This window comes from Vulpes lagopus, chromosome 1 (genome assembly GCF_018345385.1).
Source record: "Vulpes lagopus strain Blue_001 chromosome 1, ASM1834538v1, whole genome shotgun sequence".
Classification (NCBI taxonomy): Eukaryota; Metazoa; Chordata; class Mammalia; order Carnivora; family Canidae; genus Vulpes; species Vulpes lagopus.
Genome location: NC_054824.1, coordinates 98,130,551 through 98,152,363, shown reverse-complemented (window position 1 = coordinate 98,152,363; position 21,813 = coordinate 98,130,551). Strand labels below are relative to the sequence as shown.

Sequence of the window (21,813 nt, the reverse complement as noted above, 5' to 3'; positions counted from 1 at the left end):
GTATTTACTTGTTGGTAAAGAGATGGGGAAAAGTTATCAGCTAACTGTAGTTCTCCCCTTATAATCCACAGCTGGTGGTGATGATTACTTTCCCCCTTTTTGGTTGTATCATCCTTTCTTTTCTATGAGTTGAAAAAGTATAAATCTTTTAAAAATGCATTGCAGTTTTCATCATAGTTACTAATACTGTTTTTGTGGGAACCCTTCTTACATTGTTTTTCATTCTACAGAAATTTGTCTCCATGTTTTTATTGTACTGATAAAGTGCAGTTAAGTCTCTTTATGTAAATATTTCGTTACTTAAAATGCCCCCTAGCTTTTATAGCAACCATATTTAGATTTTTAAATAAATAGTACATAGACTTAGCTGAAAATATGAACCCTTCAATTAGGGATAAACTATATGGGGAATATACTTTCTTTTGGCACATTTAGTCAGTCTTCTGTATGCCTAGATGCTAGAAGAGTTTTTAGACTTTCATATATTGTCATTTTTTAAAAAATAATCCTAAACATAGCAAGTGAGATGTTGATACTCTGATATCAGTCTCCTCCTTATCTAAGTGGTATTCCTCATGGTCTCACCATCAGTGCTAAAATGTTCACTCAACATTTTTACCTCTCAAATAAGCAGAACCTTTGTTTGTTTGTTTGTTTGATTTTTAATAATAAAACTCAGTGCCTAGTAAGGGTTTAGTGAGATGGCTCAACCTCAGTGATGACTAAGATAGTAGTTTGGTAGAGTGCTTCAAGATACCTAAAACTCACAGCCCATGACTCATTCATTTTATTGCTAGGAATCTTTTCTAAGAAATAATCAGATGTAGGCAAGGCCATTCGTTTTTGCATTATTTATAACAAAGGTTTATACTATGTATTGTACTGTAATCACATGGAAGTATTATACTGTCTTGAAATGATGGTTTTGAAAATATAGGAAAAATGCTTATTCAGAAATGTTAAAAGCAGGATTAAAAACTATATACATGCTTTAACTATGTATGTTTGAAGAGAAAATACTAGGAGAAAATATACCAGTGATGTCAGTGGCTAACTGGTTAGTGAAATTATACGTATTTTTTTTCTTCTATTTCCTTAATTTTCTACAATTAAGTATACAATTAGAAAAAGTAACACTGAGTTATATTAAGAGATAAAAGAAGAAGGAAACAGTTAAGACAGCAGAACATTTATGTGAACATCAACCATATTTCCCAAACCATGAGCAGTAGTGGCTGCAGCTGAAATCAGTGATGGACTAATTCAAGTTGACTGATCTTGCCACCACAGCATTAATAATAGCCTTTCCAAGATAGGTTTCTGCGATGTCCTTTAACTTTGTCAAGATACAGATTGGTTCCATTGTACAAAAATCTGTTGGAATCCTATTTAAATTGTAGATTCCTGGGCCTTCCCCCTAGAAATTATAATTCACTTGTCTATGGATGTGCCCAGACATCCTCATTTTTAATAAACTCTCAGGGTGATTCATCTGATGCAGGTGGTCAGCCTGCCATACTTTGAGAAATACTACTATAGTTGAAATTCCTTTAGAAGTAAGCTTTAAGTTTTGGGATGCCTGGCTGACATAGTTGGTGGTGGGTCAGATTCTTGATCTCAGGGTTGTAAGTTTGAGTCCTGCATTGGGTTTACTTAAAAATTACTTAAAAATAAAATCTTAAAGGGGCCTCTGCGTGGCACGGTTGATTAAGTATCTGACTCTTGGTTTCTGCTCAGGTCATGATCTCAGGGTTGTGAGATCCAGTGTGCCATGTCAGACTCTGGGCTCAACACAGTCTGTTTGGGTTTTTCTCTCCCTCTGCCCCTTCTAACCCCCTCTCTGCACTCACATACTTTCTCTCCTTCTCTCTAAAATAAATAAATAAATCTTTTTTTTTTTTTAAGACCTTAAAAAAAAAGGGAAGAAGAAATAAGCTTTAAGTTTTCTTTCATCTGGAACTCTGGCCTTGCCTGGGTATGAGAGGTTTAATACTAAAGTCCAGGGCTTCATGACTCCAAGGTTTACATCAAAACTACCTGTAGGGCTTTTAAAAGACAGCAGATGCCCACACCCCATCCCATCTTAGAACCTACTGAATCTGATTGTCTAAGAGTGTCGGGTATGGGCATGAGTCTTTAATGAGCACCACAGGTTATTCAGAACTGAAATCCCTGTGATAAACCAATTGGTATGGAACAGAATATTGGTGAGGCTTGTTTGTTTTAAGCTATATTGTTATGCTTTGGTGAGGATGATGGTCATTGGTAGGGGTCAGTCACCGAAAAGTTTCTGGACTTCCATTGTTTCTAGATCATTGATGGTGCAAGCTAATTTTGTGTTGTGTTGATAACTCTCATTTCACTACATAGTTCTTACCTCTAGGTGGCAGCAAAGGCCAGTCATTTTATTAGAACAGTCCTAAATGTCTTTCGCAAAATCTTTTAAAAATGATGCTGTGGGTTTTTAATTTTTTCCTGTATGAATTTTATACTTGGACATATTTAAGTAAATGAGGTATGGAGCTTTAAGATGTGTCATCTCTTGGATCATTTTTTACAGACCATTATGTCAAATAGCTCCAAGAAAGTTTTATCCAAATTTGGAGTGCATATTTCAAGAGGAATCTCTGCATAGGTCTGTTTTAAGACCACACAGTGAATGCTCTTCTTAGAGTCGGAGGCTCCTGGGTTTCATCAGAAAGCAGATGTCTTGGAGGAGATTAAGCAAGTTGGAAAGCTCATTCATAGAAGAAAAAAAATTTTTTTAAATGTTTAACTCAATTCAGCATGGAGATTGGGATTTGGAATGGATTATAGGCCTGAAGGATGCCAAATTCAGTGAGGCAGACGCATTGGTTTTATCTAGGGAGCAGTAGAAAGAACAGGAGTATATGTGTGGAATGTATTCACTAAATTCATAAAATGTTGGCTTATCTATAGTTTCTTAAACCAAGCAATCTATAAGACTCCTTGGTTACAGCAAGTCATTAAATGGCATTGAGCCTTTGTGACCAAAAGAAGTACAGAAAGGTGAAAATGTTTTCAGTTTTATTTGAAGTCTTAATTATGTAGCCCAGTTTTTACTTGATGCTTGTGCTCTTTCATATTATCATGGAGGACAAACATCTGAAAGCATACCAGAACAAAATCAGCATCTATGGGGAAGCTATTAGATCCTAGTTAGACAGCTGGAATCAGGATGTTCCCTTTTCTCTAAATGAAATTAATTTTGTAAGTGCTTTGAACTTTTTGGAAATGTATTGGGAACATATTGTCTAAGAAAACAGTGTTCCCTCAGGAGTGTTCTTGACTCCAAGGCCTGCACAGCCCCTCAGTACACTTTAGCTCTAGAGGTTGAAAGGCTCAAGGTTCCCAAAGACCTCCTTTCATTTCAATTTGTGGTTATTGGGGTGATGCAGGGAGGGGGCAGATTCAAGGCTGCCTAACTCCCTCAGGGACCCAGCTGTGTTATCAGAATAACAATATTTTGTATTTTTGTTTTTATCTCTTTTTAATGGGAAAGTGCATAAGTAATTATGATAGATGTGGTAATGAGAAAGAGGAAATGATAAACTGGAAAAAAAATCTTTGAAATATTTTTGCCTTCATTTCTTTTGTCTTTGTATTGTTTGGGAAATCACTACTAATTTGTATAAAGAAAAATATGGAAATAACAGATAATGAATCTGGCACATAGCCTAGAGTTTCATATACTGCTTTGGCTTTTTCTCTTGATTTTCTCAGAACCGCCTCCATACAATGAAACTTTACCATTATAGATTTTACAGTTTTATATGGTAAGAGATCTTTCAAAAGGAAACTTAATAGTTGGATTTGCTTATTTCTATTAACCTGTGAGAAAACATTTGGTTTTTTTTGTTTGTTTGTTTTTTTGTTTTTGAAACATTTGGTTTTAAATAGAGTTACAATGCTATGATTTCTATTAAAAAGTTGTCTAGTTTCTGAGGAGGTTAGAGGAAATTGATGCTTTTATTTTATAATGTAATATGATTTGTGGTTGTACCTAGTTACATCCCAATCTCTCTGTGGTAATTACACCAGGGGCAGTGAGGACAGTCCAATAATAAACATAGAAATACAGTTTTCAAAAATCCTCCTAACTCAGTTGCTGCCCTTTTTAAAAAAGAAAAAAAGATTTTATTTATTTATTTCATGAGAGACACAGAGAGAGAGAGAGGCAGAGACACAGGCAGAGAGAGAAGCAGGCTCCATGCAGGGAGCCCGATGTGGGACTCGATCCCAGACACGTAGCATCATATATAGAAATGATATGCTAAAAGTAAAGTCAACTAACCTCGAACTGTTGTCTTCCTTGTTTGTCCTCTTTTTTTTTAAGATTTTATTTTTAAGTTATTTCTGTGTCCAGTGTGGGGTTCAAACTTACAACCCCAAGATCAAGAGTCGCATTCTCTACTGACTGAGCCAGCCGGGCGCCGTCCTCCTTTCTTTTTATTCATCTGTCAGATTTTTTACCTCAGGATTGTTGGTTTTTCTTTTTCCCCCTTTTTCATTTTTCATTATTTGCACCCATTTAAATTTTTTCAGTCGTTTACAGGCTTACATTTTACACCAGGCTTGGGTTAGCAGCTAGAGCAGAGGCTGTGATGCCAGATCATCAGATCATCAGACTTGGGTCTGCATTCTGATGTGACACCAGCTAGTTGTGTGTCCTCAGGCAAGCCATTTACCTGTTCAGACTTCAGTTTCCTCAGCTGTAATCCTTATCTGCGGATTAGAGTACCTACTTGCATGGTATAAGTGTTTGTTGTTACTTGTGTTAATGTTAACGAACTTTGCCTTTTTCCTTATATCTTTTCTTAAGATGCCTGTTTCTTGATCATAATCATAGTTTTTTTGGTTATTTTATCTTTCTTGTTTTTCTGCCTTACCCTTGTTCTCCCCTCTCCAATTAATTATTGGAGACATGTTAGCAAGCATAGGGGTTGAAGCAGCTGACCAAGCAGTACTGTGCTTACTCGGCCATGTGTCTAACCAATTCTGACCCAGAAAAGGATCCCTTCACACGACCTTTTCCTCCTTTATCCTACTTGGTCTGGTCATCATCTTTCTTTTTTAGAGTTTACCTGAAAACATACTATTTTCTACTTTTTCCTCTTTTCCTATTTTTTTATTGAAGAATGAAATGAAATCCTTTGCCTGTGACATTTTTGAATTGTGAAAAGAACATATGGGAGCAGACTGTCACCAACAGGTATATTGTTAGTCATGTAAGCCTTTGTTGAACACCTACTACCAGCAGTATTTAAGTCCTGGGTAAGGTAGTACAGTGGTTTTTAAACTTTATAAGCCCAAGAATGGACCAGGCAGATTGTTTAAATGCAGATTTCTTGCACTGGTTTCCATAGGTCTACGCATGTGGAAATCTGTAGAGTCCTGAGTGATTTTTATAAAGGTAATCAGTGATTACATTTGAGAAACATTGATAAAAGACTATAAAAAACATCTAATAATGGATTATTGCTCTCAAGAGATTATAGTATAGGAGGGATAACAAATAATTATAAAAAGAGGCAAAATAAAGTGCTATAGTAGAGGTACAGAAGTATTTTGGGAACTCACAGGAAGATTGTGAAAAATAAGGAAGGTTTTCCAGAGGAATTGGCACTTGAGATAGGAGTAAGATTTCAATAGGAGAAACAAAGAAGAGTATTCTAGCCCTAGGAACAGTATGATCAAGATACAAGGCAAGAAAGCTCATTGGAATGTAGGAGGATGGCCAGTACCGTGTTCTGGTGAGGATATAGAGGTTGTCCAGTTTCAAAGGGAGATGAGGTAAGAGATGGAGACCTGATAGAAGGTTTGGACTTTGGATACTCAGTAATATAAGTGTAAAGTAAGTTCTGTTTTTGGTGGTGGGGGTGGGGTGGGGTGGAGAGGACTGGAGAATTGCCATGATTGGGAAGATATTGTAGGTAGATCACTAGCAATGTGAGTGAAGATTGGATTAGAGATGTGAGGAGTAAATGCAATAGATTAACTACTTTACACTACCATCTGTTTAGGGGGAAGTAACACAAGTAAAAGGGGGAGAGCAGAGAAAAATACCAGGGCAAAATGGCTGACTAGATCAGGGCTGTAAGCAGAAAAGTCAAGAATGTCTCCCAGATGTTGAACTTTGGTAACAAGGAAGGTAGTGGACCATGATCAGAAGTGAGACAAAGAACAACCCAAAAGCAGCAGTGCAGTGGGGTGTGGGCACGTGCCAAGTTTGATGTGTAGCTGGACCTCCCATGTAGAACTGTTTGGTGGGCACTGAAAATTGGAGATCTTGCCTTGAGAATCATCATGAGAAAAACTGTTGACACCAGTCAAGTGGCTGAGAACCCAAGGGGAAATTTTAATTCCTCTTCACCTGCCAATCTCTTCTACAATAGATACCTTTACATTCCTTTTCCAGGGCCTGAGAGGTGAGTTTCGTTGGGCCCCATCCTGTGCCAACACCCTCCCTGCCCTGCCACAAGGCCACCAGTCATACTGATAAGAGTGGAACTAGTTCTGAGAGCAGCCCCCTGTGGAGGCATTTCTTCCCTGTACTTGCACAATGCACAATGATTGAGTTGTTATCCAGGCACTGATTGGCTAGCAGGGGGAAGGAAATCCTGCTCCTGTCCTCCAGTGACCAGGCTGGCCCTCCGCCGATGTCGGAGCTGAGCAGACAGATTACGTGAACTTGTATTCTGAGGGGGAATCCGCCATCCTTGGCGCAGGGGCACTCAGTAATTACAGGATGTCCCCCCCAGAGCACATTTCCTTCCTCACTGGCAGCCGGAGAAAACCAGGAGTGGGGCCATGGTTGATGGGTTGGCTTAAAAAAATAGTATTAATTGTCCATTGTTTTCCCCTAGACCTCTCATTACCCTTCTTAGAAGCTAAAATCAGTAGCCCTGGCATTTATATTTTCCAAAATTTTTGAAATAAATATGTATTATTATTATAATCAGAAAAATGATGTATATAAAAAGAACTGTGTTGCTTATCTCTGTCACTATGACAGATGTCATCCTTCTTCACTGAGATCCTTTCCCATTGACCTCCTCCTTGTTACCCTGAAGGGATTGTTAGGTGTTTAAATGTTTCTTATGTAATGGGCCTTTAGGGGATCTGTCACAATTTTTAGATAACTCCCCTGTCTATACAACTCTAATTTTCTAAAGCCTCAATACTGACTTTTATTAATGAATTCAGGCAAGAACAGAAAAAAATAGGTTTTTTTTTTTTTTTTTTAAGAGAAGGAGAGAAAAGCAGCCAACTCACTAATAATGGACAGTAATTTGTTCTTGAGGAATTGTGAGTAGTTTGAAGAGTGGCTGCATTGAATCAAGTTTTTTTTTTTAATTTTTTTTCTTATTATTTATTTATGATAGTCACAGAGAGAGAGAGAGAGAGGCAGAGACATAGGCAGAGGGAGAAGCAGGCTCCATGCGCTGGGAGCCCGATGTGGGATTCGATCCCAGGTCTCCAGGATCGTGCCCTGGGCCAAAGGCAGGCGCCGAACCGCTGCGCTACCCAGGGATCCCCTGAATCAAGTTTTTTATGCACTTAATTGTTTATGAGAGATGCTTTGAAGACCAATTTGAAGACTTTCTCTAAAACGTCAATTTTATTTGTGATGCTTCCTTGGTTTACAGTTATTTAATCCAGAATTTAGAGACTGACAAGGTTGAGCTCTAACACTTTTCCCCCTGAGCTGAGGAGATAAACAGAGCTACCTTTTTTTCTTTTTTCTTTAAGGTGATTTTAGGACCATCATTCTTTCCTTTTAAGTTATGGTGTTGCTTGAGAAATGGAAACACTAAATTAGGGTAGACCATCCAGGAAGATTTTCTAGTCTTCTGCAAAGGCAGAAGTCCCACTATGTCTGGGCTAAGTTGGTGGTGCTTGTCTTCATGGTGGCTTGATCCTTTGATTGCTTTTTCTGGAGGTGTCAGGTCAGTACAGCTACCTACTTATAAGCTTTGATGTGCATGGTTGTGATGCTCCTTCTGTGGAGCATTTTTACTTACTTCTGATGCTTTTCTCTCTAGCCACCTCTGAGCCAATCAGGTACATCATAGTCCAAGCCCATTGAGCATGCTTGGCATTTTCCTGAGGAAGAGGAATTGTGCTTCTCTTTGGTCTTGCTTTCTCCCATGTCCTATCCACAGCACCATCCCCACATCCATCTTCCCCAAGCCTGCCCATTTATGTGAGGCATGGCCACTCACATTCATTCTTTGTTCTTTCCCTAACCATAACCTCAGGGAGATGGGAGGAGAGCCAGATCCCGCTGGACTATGGTGATAACGGAAGGTTTCAAAAAAGGTAGGGCTTGAGCCAGACTTTTCAGTGTGGGTCATTTGATAAGAGAAGAGGAAATTATCCATATAGAACAGTGGGGAGGAGGTGGGGGAAAATCCTGTGTATAGTTAGGGGCATTCCAAGTGTTCTGGCTAAAGTGGCAGACATACTGGACAGAGTGCAGGAATGTAATGTTAAGCAACCTGTCTGTGCCCTTAAGTAATGGAGAGGATCAAATGCATTTTACTGTGCTTCCCGTTTGTACTGCAGTAGCCTCTCAGTGTGTTGCTCTGGAAAGAGAATGGGACAGTAGAATTAGATTTGTGTTATAATGTCTCATTCTTGTCACATACTAATAGGACAACCTGAAGCAATTTTCCTGACATCTCCGAATTAAAATTTTTTTTCCTTCTAAAATTGTGATAATATCCACTTTATAGTATTATTGTGAAATAACAGTGTAGAAAGCATTGTTTCCATTATCTCACTACCCAGAAGCCTTTTCTGAGGACACGGAATGCTCCCTAGCATTGTACTCAAGGCCCTTCACAGTCTAATAGGACAGGGTCCTTCAAGCCTCACTCCTGCCCCAATCATGTCAGCTACAGACACACTGCGCTGCTCATTGTTTCTTGAACATTGCTTTCTTCCTCTCCCGCCTGCCCTCATACCTCTGCTTTTGTGGGCACCTCCCTGGAACACCTTTTGTCCTCTCTTTATCCTAGTCTTCTTCATCTCCAAGCTCCTGCTCAAATCTAATTTATTTCTGAAACCTAACCCCCAAAACTCGCCCCCAGGGAAACCTCCTCCTCTAAATTCCTATAGTACTTACTATCTACAGAATTCTTTCTCTGTGATGTGCTCTTAACTACCTTCTAAGGTTGCCCTCAACTCCTGCCCTAGATTCTAAATCTTACTTGCATAACTGCCTTGCACAGCAATGAGTAATATTAGGTGCTTCATAAATATTTTTTTGTTCAGGGACACCTGGGTGGTTCAGCAGTTGAGCACCTTGCCTTCGGCCCAGGGCATGATCCTGGAGTCCCACGTCGCCTCCCTGCGTGGACCCTGCTTCTCCCTGTGCCTAGGTCTCTGCCTCTCTCTCTCTCTCTGTCACTCATGAATAAATAAAATCTTTAAAAAAATTTTTTTTAGTTCATTCTTGTAGGTGATTTGTTGAAGAATGAAGAAAGCTTGTATTCTAATAGAAGATATTTGTGCCTCTGGTAGGTTATAAGCTACTACAGAGGGAATTAAAACTTCTCAGAGAAGACTCTTTGGAAAGCTACACAGTAAAGGGTTATCTCTTAAGTCCTTAGGAATCTCCCTGAAACCCATTTTTCACCCACTAAGGCAAATGTGGTTGGTTTTCTAGACTTCTTTACTTCTCCTGAAAACATGTGAGAAATGGAAAGCTCATCTGAAAACTCTATAATACTGTATTGAAAGAAACAAAAGTACAGGGTATTAACACAAACATAAATGTTCAAATACACACGTGCTTTGATCCAATATGTCAAGTTATTGGAAACTATCCTTATGTAACTGAAGTCTTCAGTGCAGATTTTTTTTTTAAGTTGCTTTGAGGCTTATGTTTAGTCAGATTCAAGATTTTCATCTCTAAAAACCAGACATAAGACTTTTCAAATGAGCTGTCAAATTTTTCCCACAACAAGTAATGTAAAAGAGGAACTGGCTTATAGTTAGTCCATCTCTCTAATGCAGTGGTTCTTAAATGGAGCTGATTTTACCCCCCAGAGAACATTTGGCTGTGCCAGGAGCCATTTTTGTTTGTCACAGTTGGGGGATGCTACTTGGCATCTAATGGGTAGAAGCCAAGAATGCTCTTAGACATTCTAGAGTGCATAGGACAGCCTTCCATAACAAGGAATCATCGATCCAAGCTGTGAATAGTCCTGGGGTTGAGAAACTTTGCTTTCATAAGAAGAGAGCTGTTATATTGAGGATTAAAAGGCTAATTCATAGAATCTTAAAGAGAAAAACACATCTTTGGAGACCATCTAGTGGTTAGGACACCTACAAGTGGGAAAATGAAGAAGAATAAATTTAATTTCTGAAAGGAAACTGATGCAGATAATCAGTTTGTTTATTTACGCCCAACATTATTTCCCAAAGGAATTTTAAGCAATTCAAGAAGGGTGTTAAGGGCAGCATGGGTAGCTCAGCAGTTTAGTGTCACCTTCAGCCTGGGGTATGATCCTGGAGACCTGGGATTAATTCCCACATCGGGCTCCCTGCATGGAGCCTTCTTCTCCCTCTCTCTCTCTTTCTCTCTCTCTCTCTCTCTCTCTCTCCCTGTTTGTCTCATAAATAAATTTTTTAAAAAATCTTTAAAAAAAGGGGTGTTAAGACTTGGAGAGAATTCAGAAATCACTGGAAGTTAGAACTAGATATGATCTTAGAGATCACCAAGTCCAGTTCTATTTATTTCACAAAAATTGGATGACTTTTCTAGGATACATAGCTGACTAGGAAACGCATGAACTGAAACCTGATCTTCTGTTTCCTGGCCTCATGTGTTCCCTTCCACCCCATTACTCCACTTACCTAAATCTTTCATTGGTCAATTTCAAATTTCAATTGCTCTGTGAAGCCTTGTTAATCTACTGTAGTCTTGCTTAATCTCTAGTTTAATATATGGATTTAGTTTGCTACTTGTTTGTTGTCTAATACTCTTCTGTTTCTTGCCTCCTTTCCTTCCTCAAAATAATAAACTCTTTAAGGACAGTGAATCTTTTGTCTCCATACCTGCCCCAGTGTTGGATAGAAGGTAGGCAGTTCAGTATGTCATGATCGGTGGATTAACCAGTTGTGTCCATGTGGTGCTTTGAAGAGAAGATACCATGTATGTCCTTGAGAAATATGAGTGGCATGTTAGTGAACCCATTCCACCTTTACAGAGGCCTAAGGAATGCAGAGTGAGATGGCCTTTGTAGGTCTGTAGGACTTGTATACATCCCTACTTATGCAAAGATGACTAGGCTTTCAAAAGCAAAACAGAACTCAAGGGAAAAAAAAAATCCTAGGTAATGTTACAGAAATATCATACAGGACCATTTGGCTATGGGGGAAAAGGAACTTACTAAAATAAGAAAACTAAAAAAGCCTGCCTTAATTAATTGGACAAATTTTATTTCTCTTGATCAGTAATTTTATTTTCAAAAAACAAGTAAAATTTTAAAATGAAGCCACAAGTAAAGATTATCCCTAGGATAGCTGACTGTAGCCCAGGGTACATTTTTATGTCACCATTTTAAGTGTAAAAACTGGTGTCCTGAAGGAATGTTGACAGATTTATATGTGCTCCTATATGAACAGTGTTAAAATTCACTATCGAGTGATAAAGTACTTAGAAGTGTTGGCCAGTTAATTGGCTGGGCTCCCCTAGAGATTCCTTACCCTGCAGTGTTGCTTTCGGGGATGCCCGTTCTGATATATTTCACTGCACAGTGGAAGGTCCATCATTTGGAAAGGAAAGCATTTGGAGTTTAAATGAAAATGAATTTAAAGGGGTTTAAGGTTGGGGACTTTGTTGAACCACTTATCTTCCTTGCTCTTTCTTGGCATTTGCTTCATTGTGGCCTAAGGTGAATGGAGTCCTTTGTTTTGGTTCATCCAAACTGCTCTCTTTAATGTGTGTTCTGGACCATTCCCAAGAAATGCTGTAGGGTTATTGAGGGCCTGGGATCTGAGGGAGAAACAGCTTGTAGGTGTCAGACAGCCTGCTACTGCTCAGCTAAAGATTCAGGCACACATGCTTTGCTGCAGTTGTAAAACTAGGAACCTTCCCACCTTATAAAGTGGTAGTTTTAAGTATTTCTTCTGAATAAAAAAAACCTGAGGAATGAGCTTTCTATTTGTCATGCCAGCCACCAGAGGGCAGAATAGTCACACTTCCTTGGACAGGTGTAATTCTGATAGAGCAGGACTCCCGTCCGAACACACTTGCTATTGTTTATCAATATAGGAATTTCTAAAACAGTGGAATTCCTACTTTAGGGTGCCTGCTAATCAGCAGAGGAATTTGTTGAATGCGCAGCTTCCTGGGCCCTACCCTCAGAGATCATCAAGTCTAGTTCTCTTTATTTCACAAAAATTAGATGATTTTTCTAGGATACATACATGTATCCAACATACACGTATGTTGGATTTTACTTTGAGAAACACAGATCTTAATGTTTTGGGGATGAATTTTTGCCTGATTGTGTATTCTCTTAGGATTGCAAAGCAAAAACAATAACAGAAACCAAGGTATAGAGAAATTGGAATGCTGTTAAAGATCTTTCCCTGCCTTTGTCTACTAAGTTTCAAAGAAGACTCACTCTGTAAAGATTCAGAATCAAAGAAGCCACCGAAAACATGTTTTTGTCTGGAGTTCTGCTTCAGTCAGTAATGATCATCAAATGCTTAGGCTTCAAGTCTAAGAATTTTTAAATTAAATATCCCTTTTATGACCATCTTATAGTGCTACCTAATTTTATCCTTTGAGTGTCATGAAGACCCCAAACCTAATGTCTTGGCATTGTGCAGTGTAGTTGTGGAGACCTTCTGAGTAGATTTATGTAATCCTGTCATCATCTTGAATATATAGATAGAAAAAATATATATATAGAGAGAGAGACCTTCCTTTATATGTAAAACCCCAGCTATAGTAATGTACAATCTCCTAGTAAGGGTGATGATTTAATTTTTGCTCCCAAGGAACAGAGGCATGCTCCGGGAAAGTTTTGCCACTGTTCTTAAAAGAATATGGAAAATCATTTAAATCTATGATAGGATGCTGCAGTTTAAAAAATTAAAGAGATAGGGGAACTGAGTAAAATGAAAATTGTTTCTGAAGCTGGCACTTCAGATGAAATGAAAGGAAGATATTTTATCAGATGTGTATAAAAACTATCTTCCTATCTTCTGTGAGTCTCTAATGGGCTTCCCTCTTCCAAAAATACAAACCTCCACCCTCATGTATCTCATACGAAGATTTTCCAGTGTTACTTCCTCTTTCCTAGCTTTCAGGGTTCTTCTGTGATTATATACAAATGAAAAAGAAGGTTCTGTAAACTTTCAAACACACACATGAATGTAAAAATTTAATTTTGAAACTAAGGACCAAAAATATAGAATTTGTGAATGGGAAGATGCTTTTTTTCAGAATTGATGCTGTCTTTACCATAAATTTTATTTTATTTTTCTTAAGGATTTTATTTATTCAGAGAGAGAGAGGCAGAGACACAGGCCGAAGGAGAAACGGGCTCCTCGCAGGGAGCCCAATATGGGACTCGATCCCGGACCCTGGGATCACACCCTGAGCCGAAGACAGACGCTCAACCGCTGAGCCACCCAGGCATCTCAACCATAAATTTTAATTAGTAACACTTTTAATAATCTATATATGTTATTAATATGACAGTGTTCCTAAATTCTGATGCTGATATGAATTACCATACTGAAGTAACCTTCCCAGTAGAGGAACCTCTAAAAAAGGTTTAGTTCCTTGAAAGTCCAGTAAACTTCTAGTAATGTTAATCACTTGGGATGCCTATTTATAGCTATTATCTAGAGCAGATGATGAAATGAGATTTTGTGCATTATAATCATGGAGCACAGGTCCTGTGGTGTTAACTTTATTGTAGAGAATTGTTCTGGCTCACGTGAGAAATTGAATCCTTACTAAATAGGTGAGCTATTGAGCCCAGAGTTTTTCAAACTCTTAGTTTACAGATGTGCCAGGAATAGATATCTCCTCAGCAGCTGGGGCGGAATATTTTCTCTTTGTGCTATTGTGTGACAAAGGTTGGGAAGCACTGCCGAGACTTTGTTCTTTGATTCTTTCTAGTTTCTGTCACACTCTAAAACGTTATGTGTACACTCTCTTTTTTTTTTTTTTAAATTTTTTTTTTAATTTTTTTATTTATTTATGATAGTCACAGAGAGAGAGAGAGAGGCAGAGACACAGGCGGAGGGAGAAGCAGGCTCCATGCACCGGGAGCCCGATGTGGGATTCGATCCCGGGTCTCCAGGATCGCGCCCTGGGCCAAAGGCAGGCGCCAAACCGCTGCGCCACCCAGGGATCCCTGTGTACCCTCTCTTGATTATTATTTAGAAAAGCATCTTAAGCAGCAGCATTATCAATGTCTACTTTAAAATATGTTAAATTATATAGTTTCTTCTAAAGTTCTAGCCCAAGGCGACTTAAAAATAGTGTTGGGGTGCCTGGGTGGCTCAGCTGGTGAAGCATCTGCCTTCAGCTCAGGTCCTGATCTCAGGGTCCTGGGATCAAGCCCTGTGTCAGGGTCCCTGCCCAGGGGGCAGTATGCTTCTCCCTCCCCCCCTGCTGCTTACCAGCCCCTGCTCCACCTTGCTCATACTCTTTCTCTCAAATAAATAAAATTTAAAAAATAGTTTTGAAAAACATTTAGACCATCATGTATTTTGTAATACAGTTGGGTCACTGCCAATTCCCAAGATAAATGTGTTTAAACAGAAGCTTTCTCATTCATCACCAGCCTCAGCTTTCATCCCAATTTATTTAATGATGATGCAAGCCCATTGCATTGGTGTTGTAGTTCATCACCATGGAAGTGTTTCTGTCAACAAATCCTCGCTTTGCTATCATGAAATTGATTTTCAGGGAAAAGGAGGATAATCGTGGAAGATTTCTTTTACTTCTAAAAAGATCTTCAGTTTGCCTGGGTGTCTAAATGAATTGTGTTTAAAATCAGTAATTGGCAGGAAAACTGACCAAACTAAATTAACAGTTATGAGGTTGGAAAAGGGAAACTAGTAATGAGCTACTTTGTCTGAATTTTTCTTTTTAATGTGACTTGGGGACCAGAGTATTTAAAATATATTTCTCTGAAAAGTGTTGTTCTCTGCTGTGGAAATATAGATCATTCTCAAAGAGTCCTAATAAGGTAGGTATCAGAATTCTTAGGATGCTTTGGTTAAGTTTTTCTCACTTACCTTGTAAATGGCATAACAATAATCACAGAAGAAACTTTCCTCAACCAAGATAATGTATGATTTTTTTTAAAATATGCCTTTTCTGTAACTTGTGTTTGTAACTATTTTTGGCTTTTATTTGCTTGTTTAGAGGTTGGAGAAAAAATGCAATTACCTTGCAAGCTTCTGAATATAGCCAATTTACAAGCAAGGTAGGAAACACCTACCTTAAATAATTCAAACTGTTTTGGGATTCAGATAAGAAAGAAAAACAAGAATGACATTTTTTTGCTTTGAAGCAGTATTCAAGAGCATATATCATAGTGGCTGATTTCAGGTTTGGATGCAAATATATTTGTTCTATAGGGGTTTTCACTACAGTAGAAATACAGTCAACTCTTGATTGTCAGGGTAACTTGTGTTTTCAAATACGCTTTTTCTTGCTTACTATCACATTTCAAAGCTTTTTACTTTCACCATCAGCTTGTATGTGCTTATAAGAGCAAATTATTTAATATTTTTTTATTCACTTGGTGTCAGTAAACATTTATTAAGTTTTCAACATGTGCTAAGCACTTTGCTGGGCACCAGGGATACTGAGATACATCTCAAGCAGGAAGTTAACTTTGCTCCTGAGAGATCTTATAGTTCACTTTAAAATCAAAGAGACATAAATTTTATTTGAACCACTTCCTCTTCCTCTAATAACATGTGATCAGAAGTTGACTGTAAATGGGAAGTGGGATGTAGGTCCTCCTTGCTTTCAAGGAAGAATTAATAGACCTTCTGAACAGGAAATAAAATTCTATTATACATGCAAAAATGTAACACAGAATGACCAAAAAAAAAAAAAAAATTCAGCAAGCAATGATAAAAATAACAAATTATTTACTGCTTAAAATGTTAAAGTATTTCATCAAGACAAGTTGCAGTGAAATTAATGTGAGTTATGGAAAATGAAATACATAAAGATGTATTTATACAAGTGCAGACTAAATATTTTCCATACAGGTATGTAAATGAAAAGATATACAGTAAGTGCACACTTGATATGACTGTTGCAGGCAACACTTAGTTAGTTTCAGATACTCTTGGATAGTTCATGCACAAACCTTCCCAAAGTACAAGTTCAGTCAGTCTTTTGGGGGATGTGGAGGGATAATTAAAAAGGATTGAGTTCCTTGCAATAATATCACAATAGACTGGATGAGGGTGAGAGTCGTCAGTTATATATATTACTTACTGTAATTTGTGATTGTCGAGGAAGAGGTGTGGCTGTTGGTGTGATAGTAATACTGCTGGTGACTTTATTGGTGGTTTTGTTTAGTGCCCCATTAGTTAAGCCTTGAGTTCGGTTATCCTGTGGTGGTGCTGAAGGGCTGGCAGGTCTCACGGGGCTGGCTACAGCTTGCATGTAAGGACTTCCTAAGTGAATGTGGATTTTATTATCCTCAGTAGTTATCACACTTGAACTATTGCTGTTTGAACGTTGAAACTGCCATGATGACTGTCGGTCAGGGGAGACTCTGAAAATCGCATGCTTGGCACTGATTTCTATCGGCTCTGGGGAACGTCCCTGCTCAGGAGAGCCTGCTGAACCAGTCATAGCCAAAACCTGAATAGGTGACATTGTCCTTTCTGGAGTTATAGAACCACAAGACTCTGGGGTCTGTGCTCTGGCAAAGGTTGCCATGGTGATTGGGGACATGCTTTGCTCTAAATTCATGAGGCCTTCAGCAGAGGTTTTGGATTTCACCGGTGTTATGGAAGCATTTTGGAGGATGGTTATCCTTTGCTTTGGGGTACCACAGTTTGGTATCACTGCAGTACTTGTGTAAGAGTGAGGACTCTCTGTGGTCGGACTTGTGATTTCAAGAGTTGCTGTGTTTTGGACATGGTCTGGAGTAACTTTTATATGAAGTGGCTGCCCAGGTGTGTGGCTTAGAACTAGATCTCCAGGCTGCATGAAGTTTCCATTGGGCTTAGTTTGTATTTTTCCATTCTGAGGATGGCTCTCCTTAGATTTCATCCAAGGAATCCATAGTTTCCTGTTAACAGGACAGGGAGTAGATGAATTGCATTTGAAGGACAGCACCGATTCCTCGTCATTAGGGTCTTCATCCTGGTCCTCAGTCTCCTCATACAACTGACCATTGATGACTGCTCGTTCCAGAGGAATGAGACTCTTGTAATCGGGTGGCTCATTGTCTACTACTTCTGTCTGAACTTCTTTAGAAAATACTTGAGGGTCAGAGATGATTCTTCCATTGAGACTAGGCCGGAGGCTCTTACTAAAATGCCGGTACCTCTCTAACTCTTTAGTGAGGTTTTCAATCTCTCTTCCTAAATCTCTGTTCCTGTTTTCTTGTTGATTGAGTTTCTTTTGCAGAACTGAATGATCTCCCTGGAGATGACATATCAGGTCCTCAGTTGCCATGTATTCATGAATTTTCTCTTTCAGTGCGTCCACTTCTCTTGAGAGGTGCCCTGATTTAGCTTCTTCTTCTTGAAGCCTTTTGAAAAGCCATTGTTCATGGCTGGACTCTGTCTTTTCTGCTAACTTGTACTTATCAAGTTCCATTTTAACATGTTCCAGCTCTTCAGATAAAAATTGAGCTTTATCTCGCTCATTAGCATACCTTCGTTCTAGAGTCTCATACTCATCTTCTGTTTTCATAAGGTCATCCTCAATGGCTTTCATATCCTTTAACTTCAGTCTCAGTCTTTCCACTTCTTGGGAGAGCTCTTTAATCTTATTGTTTTCATGGTGTAATGCTGTTGTGGACTTACTAGAATCTTGATTTAATTTGTTTTTTAGGAAATCTTTCTCAATTGCTTCCAATGATTGAAGCCTGTTTTTCAACATATTAACTTTGGACAAGAGATCATTTCCTTTCTCTTCTTCTGCTTTCAGTTTGTTCTTTAGATCATCTCTCTCCTTGGTGACACTGTACATTTTTTCTTCCACATCAGTCTTGGACTTCAGTGCCCTTTTTGTTTCTTCAATTAACTTCTCTGTAACTGTTGTCACTTTATTTTGCTCCATTTGAAGCTGAGAAGAAGCAGCTTGTAACTTATCTTCAGTTTGCTTTAATTTTTCACTCATTGTTTTCCTTTCATCTACCAGCATCACAGTTAATGTTTTCAGTTTAGTTAAGTCCTCTTTTAGGGTGAATTCTGTCTTTTCCAGCCGACTTTCAATGGCTTCTAGCTCTTTGATCCTGACTTTTAAACTTTCCAGTTCTTGAGACAACTGCTTTGTGGTCATCCTTTCTTTTTCTAAATTGCATTTCAGAGAGTAACATTCTTGTTTGCTCTTGTTGAAGGCATCTTCTAATTTGTCCAGAGCCATAATCCTTTTATTGAGTTTTTCAACCTCGAGTTTGAAGTCTTTACTCTGTGATGTTTCCTTTTCGAGTCTCTTATTGAGATCTCTGCACTGTTCCTCCATTTTTATGAGTTCTTCATCCTTCCCTTCCATTTCTAGTACCCGTTTCCTGAGCTCCTCCACCTCAGCCATGATTCCACAGTTTCCATAGTCTCCCTTGTTGATTTTTTCTTTTATATCTTGCAGCTCCTCTTCTGCTTTTCGTAAAGACCTGTTTGTCTCTTCTAACTCATCAATTTGCCGGCTGAGTGCTGCCAGCTTTTGTCGAAGCTGGCGATTTTGGCTGTCCTCATTGGTGAGCTTTGCCATAATTGTTTCTTGGTTCTGGTGAAACTTTGTGGTTTGTGTTTGCAGTTCTTTCTCTAGTCTGGTTGCCTTCTGCTCTTCTTCCTGAACTCTGGTTTCAGCAAGGGCTAGTTTAGCATGTGTTTCCTTCGCACTTGTGGTTAGGTCTTGGATTTTCTGTCTTTGAAGGGCAAGCTGTGCTGTCAGCCTTTGTTGTTCATCCACCACCATCAAAGCAAAAGACTTTAGTTTGGTCAGCTCCTCTTTCAGGGCGGTGACCCTCTTTTCCTTTTCTTGTTCTTTCTTCTCCTGGGACTTGGTTTCTTGGTCAATCAGCCTTTTTAATCTGAAAAATACAATAATGCATTCTATTTTGTGATTGGTGCTTTAGCAACTTATCAGCTGTGATTAAATATTTGTGTAATTTAAAAATATTTATCAGCTATACAGAATATGGAAAGGAATTCCTGAATTTGATTGGAAAGGAAAATCTTGATAAACAGTTATCTTGCTTTTTTTGCACTCACTACTCCCTCTCTCCCATCCCTTAGTGGAAGAATAAAGACAAAAATAATTGGTTTAAATTGCTTGTGTAACAGAACCAGTAGACAGTCTACCCTGAATGAAAGCTGTAAAAACAGAGTTTCAAGGTGACCTGGCTTCAATACTGGCCTTACTCTACCAGCTGATTAACCTGGACAGTTTTAGCATCCTTGAGCTTCAGTTTCCCAATAATGAAAAATGGAGGCAATAATTATCTTATCTTTGGCCATTTCTGAAAATTAAATGAGATAATTCATCTGAGATTCTCTTAATGCTGGCATATAGTAAGCATTTGATAAGAGTTATTGCTGTTGTCTTTTCTTATTAATGTGGTTATAGTTACATTTATAAAATGTTTTGCTTATACCATTATAATATGTGACACATTAAGTTTGGTGCTCAATTTATTGATTCTCAATTAAGTTAAAATTTTATTCGCATTGCTGCTTAGAAGTTATACACTTCACTGATGGACCTTTCTGCCAATTAAAATCTGGTTTACACTAGCATAACATTGTGCCAGGACTCCATCACTTCACATAAACACATAAACATATCCCCATAGTGACTAGCAGTTGAATGCGATGAATTGAGAGATATCTGAAGGGGTTTAGAGTTTTCACAACATACTGGAAGAGCACAGAGTTTGAAAAAGGAAAAGGAGTTTATTGATTAGAGTCAGATGCTAGAAATGAGGAAGAAAAACTCTACTATCAGGAACATAATAGTTCCCTTGTAAATGATGATTCTATTATAATGTTACTTTTTTCTTTTGCGTTTTAAATTTGTTGGCATAAGGGATGTCATTTTACATTCCGTATAAATTATCTTTTCCACACACGTTTCTTCTCAGCAATGAGGTCATAGCTTTAAATTTGTGGCACTCTTAATAACATTGGGAATGGGCTGATTATAGAGGATGTAATTACAGCTTTGCAGTATTGTTATACAGAAGCTAAAATAGAATGGAATCCCTAAGAATTGAACTAAAGGACTTGTCATGGTTGAAAAGTTATATTTGTTTTCTGATCAAGCATAAAGAGTTGATAATAATATATCTTTTCTATTAGGAATGAGTTAATTATCCAATACATGTCTTTAATCCTTGCCGTAAAACTTTGTTTTTGAAAGTTGTTTAAGGATTTGTAAGGACATTTTAAAAGGAAACTAATTTGGAAGAGTCTTCTTGGAAAAGTCTTTCTTGAAATCCTAATCTCTTTTCTTTAATTACACCACATCAGAGGAACATGTTTAAAATAATTGTATAATGTAAGAATTCCCAAATATTTTTGTGGGGAGGATCCACTTTTATTTTTTCCTGTTTTAAGAACCTGACAGGAGGCTGGCCCAAGGGCTGCAGCCTGTAAAATTCTAAAGAAGCTGAACTGGATGCTGGGGTGGGGTTGATGATGATCTCATCCACAGTCTTGGCAAGAGGCTTGCCCATGGCTTCTGGCTCTTTCCAACTCCCTATTTGAGACACCTGACAAGAGAAAGATGGCATCTCTTTCCTTGAATGGTCATGAGACTTCACAACCCACTGGTAGATATGTCCACAGGCAAACTGCTTTGGTGGTGAAATAGTTACAGAAACTTTGGCAAAGTACTTCTTCGACCCACCTTAGCATTAGAATCTTATTTAACAATTTGCTGAGCATAACTGCAGTGAAATAGTTTCCCCTCTTTACATTACAGTTCTTAGACTTTAACTAGAGAACTGTTTCACAAAAACTTTTCAGGATTTTTTTTCAACCTATTAAATAATACCATGTGCTATTTCATTTTCAGGAGAAGGACATGTATTTTCTTAGGATATAAAAGAAGGAAGATTGTTTTGCAATGTAATGAGAAAAGCATTAAAACTGGTGATTAGTGAATCTTGGCAGAGCTATAACTAGCAAAAAAAGATTTTGAAAAAGTTTAAATTGTTTCCACTTTGTTCATTGTTTTTGGCAGCAAGCATGATGCATCTTTTTCATCATGGTTGCAAGGTCATGTATCTTTTTGATGGTTTCTGGAAATCAGCTGGCATCTCCTCTGTTTCCAAGCCCCATTCTACAGGGTAGGCACATAAAACTGACAATTTGAGTACATTTGCTCTCAGCAATGTACTACTAGTTTCCTAACAACCTGCTATTTCCCTGGACAGTCCCATGAGCGAGCATACCATAAGACAGTCAACAGGCTAGTCAGGTAAGGCCTGTCAGGGAGGGAAATCAGAGTTTATATGCAGAAAGAGTTATACTCCCAGCCATCAGCTCAGGAGTTTAGAACCCACAACCAGTGAGAACTGAGGATAGAGAGAGGCCCTGAGAGAA

At 38.4% G+C, this 21,813-nt stretch overlaps 2 protein-coding genes across 6 annotated transcripts in view; one reads left to right on the top strand and one right to left on the bottom strand.

The window, feature by feature from the left end:
- CMSS1 (cms1 ribosomal small subunit homolog) overlaps window positions 1-21,813 on the top strand; it is a 370,781-nt gene that overhangs the window by 11,914 nt on the left and 337,054 nt on the right. The window lies entirely within an intron of this gene.
- FILIP1L (filamin A interacting protein 1 like) overlaps window positions 1-21,813 on the bottom strand; it is a 290,885-nt gene that overhangs the window by 5,183 nt on the left and 263,889 nt on the right. For 3 of the 4 annotated variants that reach the window (XM_041759725.1, XM_041759743.1, XM_041759749.1), the window contains one exon: window positions 16,523-19,298. In XM_041759725.1, the coding sequence (XP_041615659.1) occupies window positions 16,523-19,298 (2,776 nt within the window). Of the gene's footprint in view, window positions 1-1,845; window positions 8,610-16,522; window positions 19,299-21,813 lie in introns of those variants that run through there. The other variant, XM_041759734.1, reaches the window with a different exon arrangement.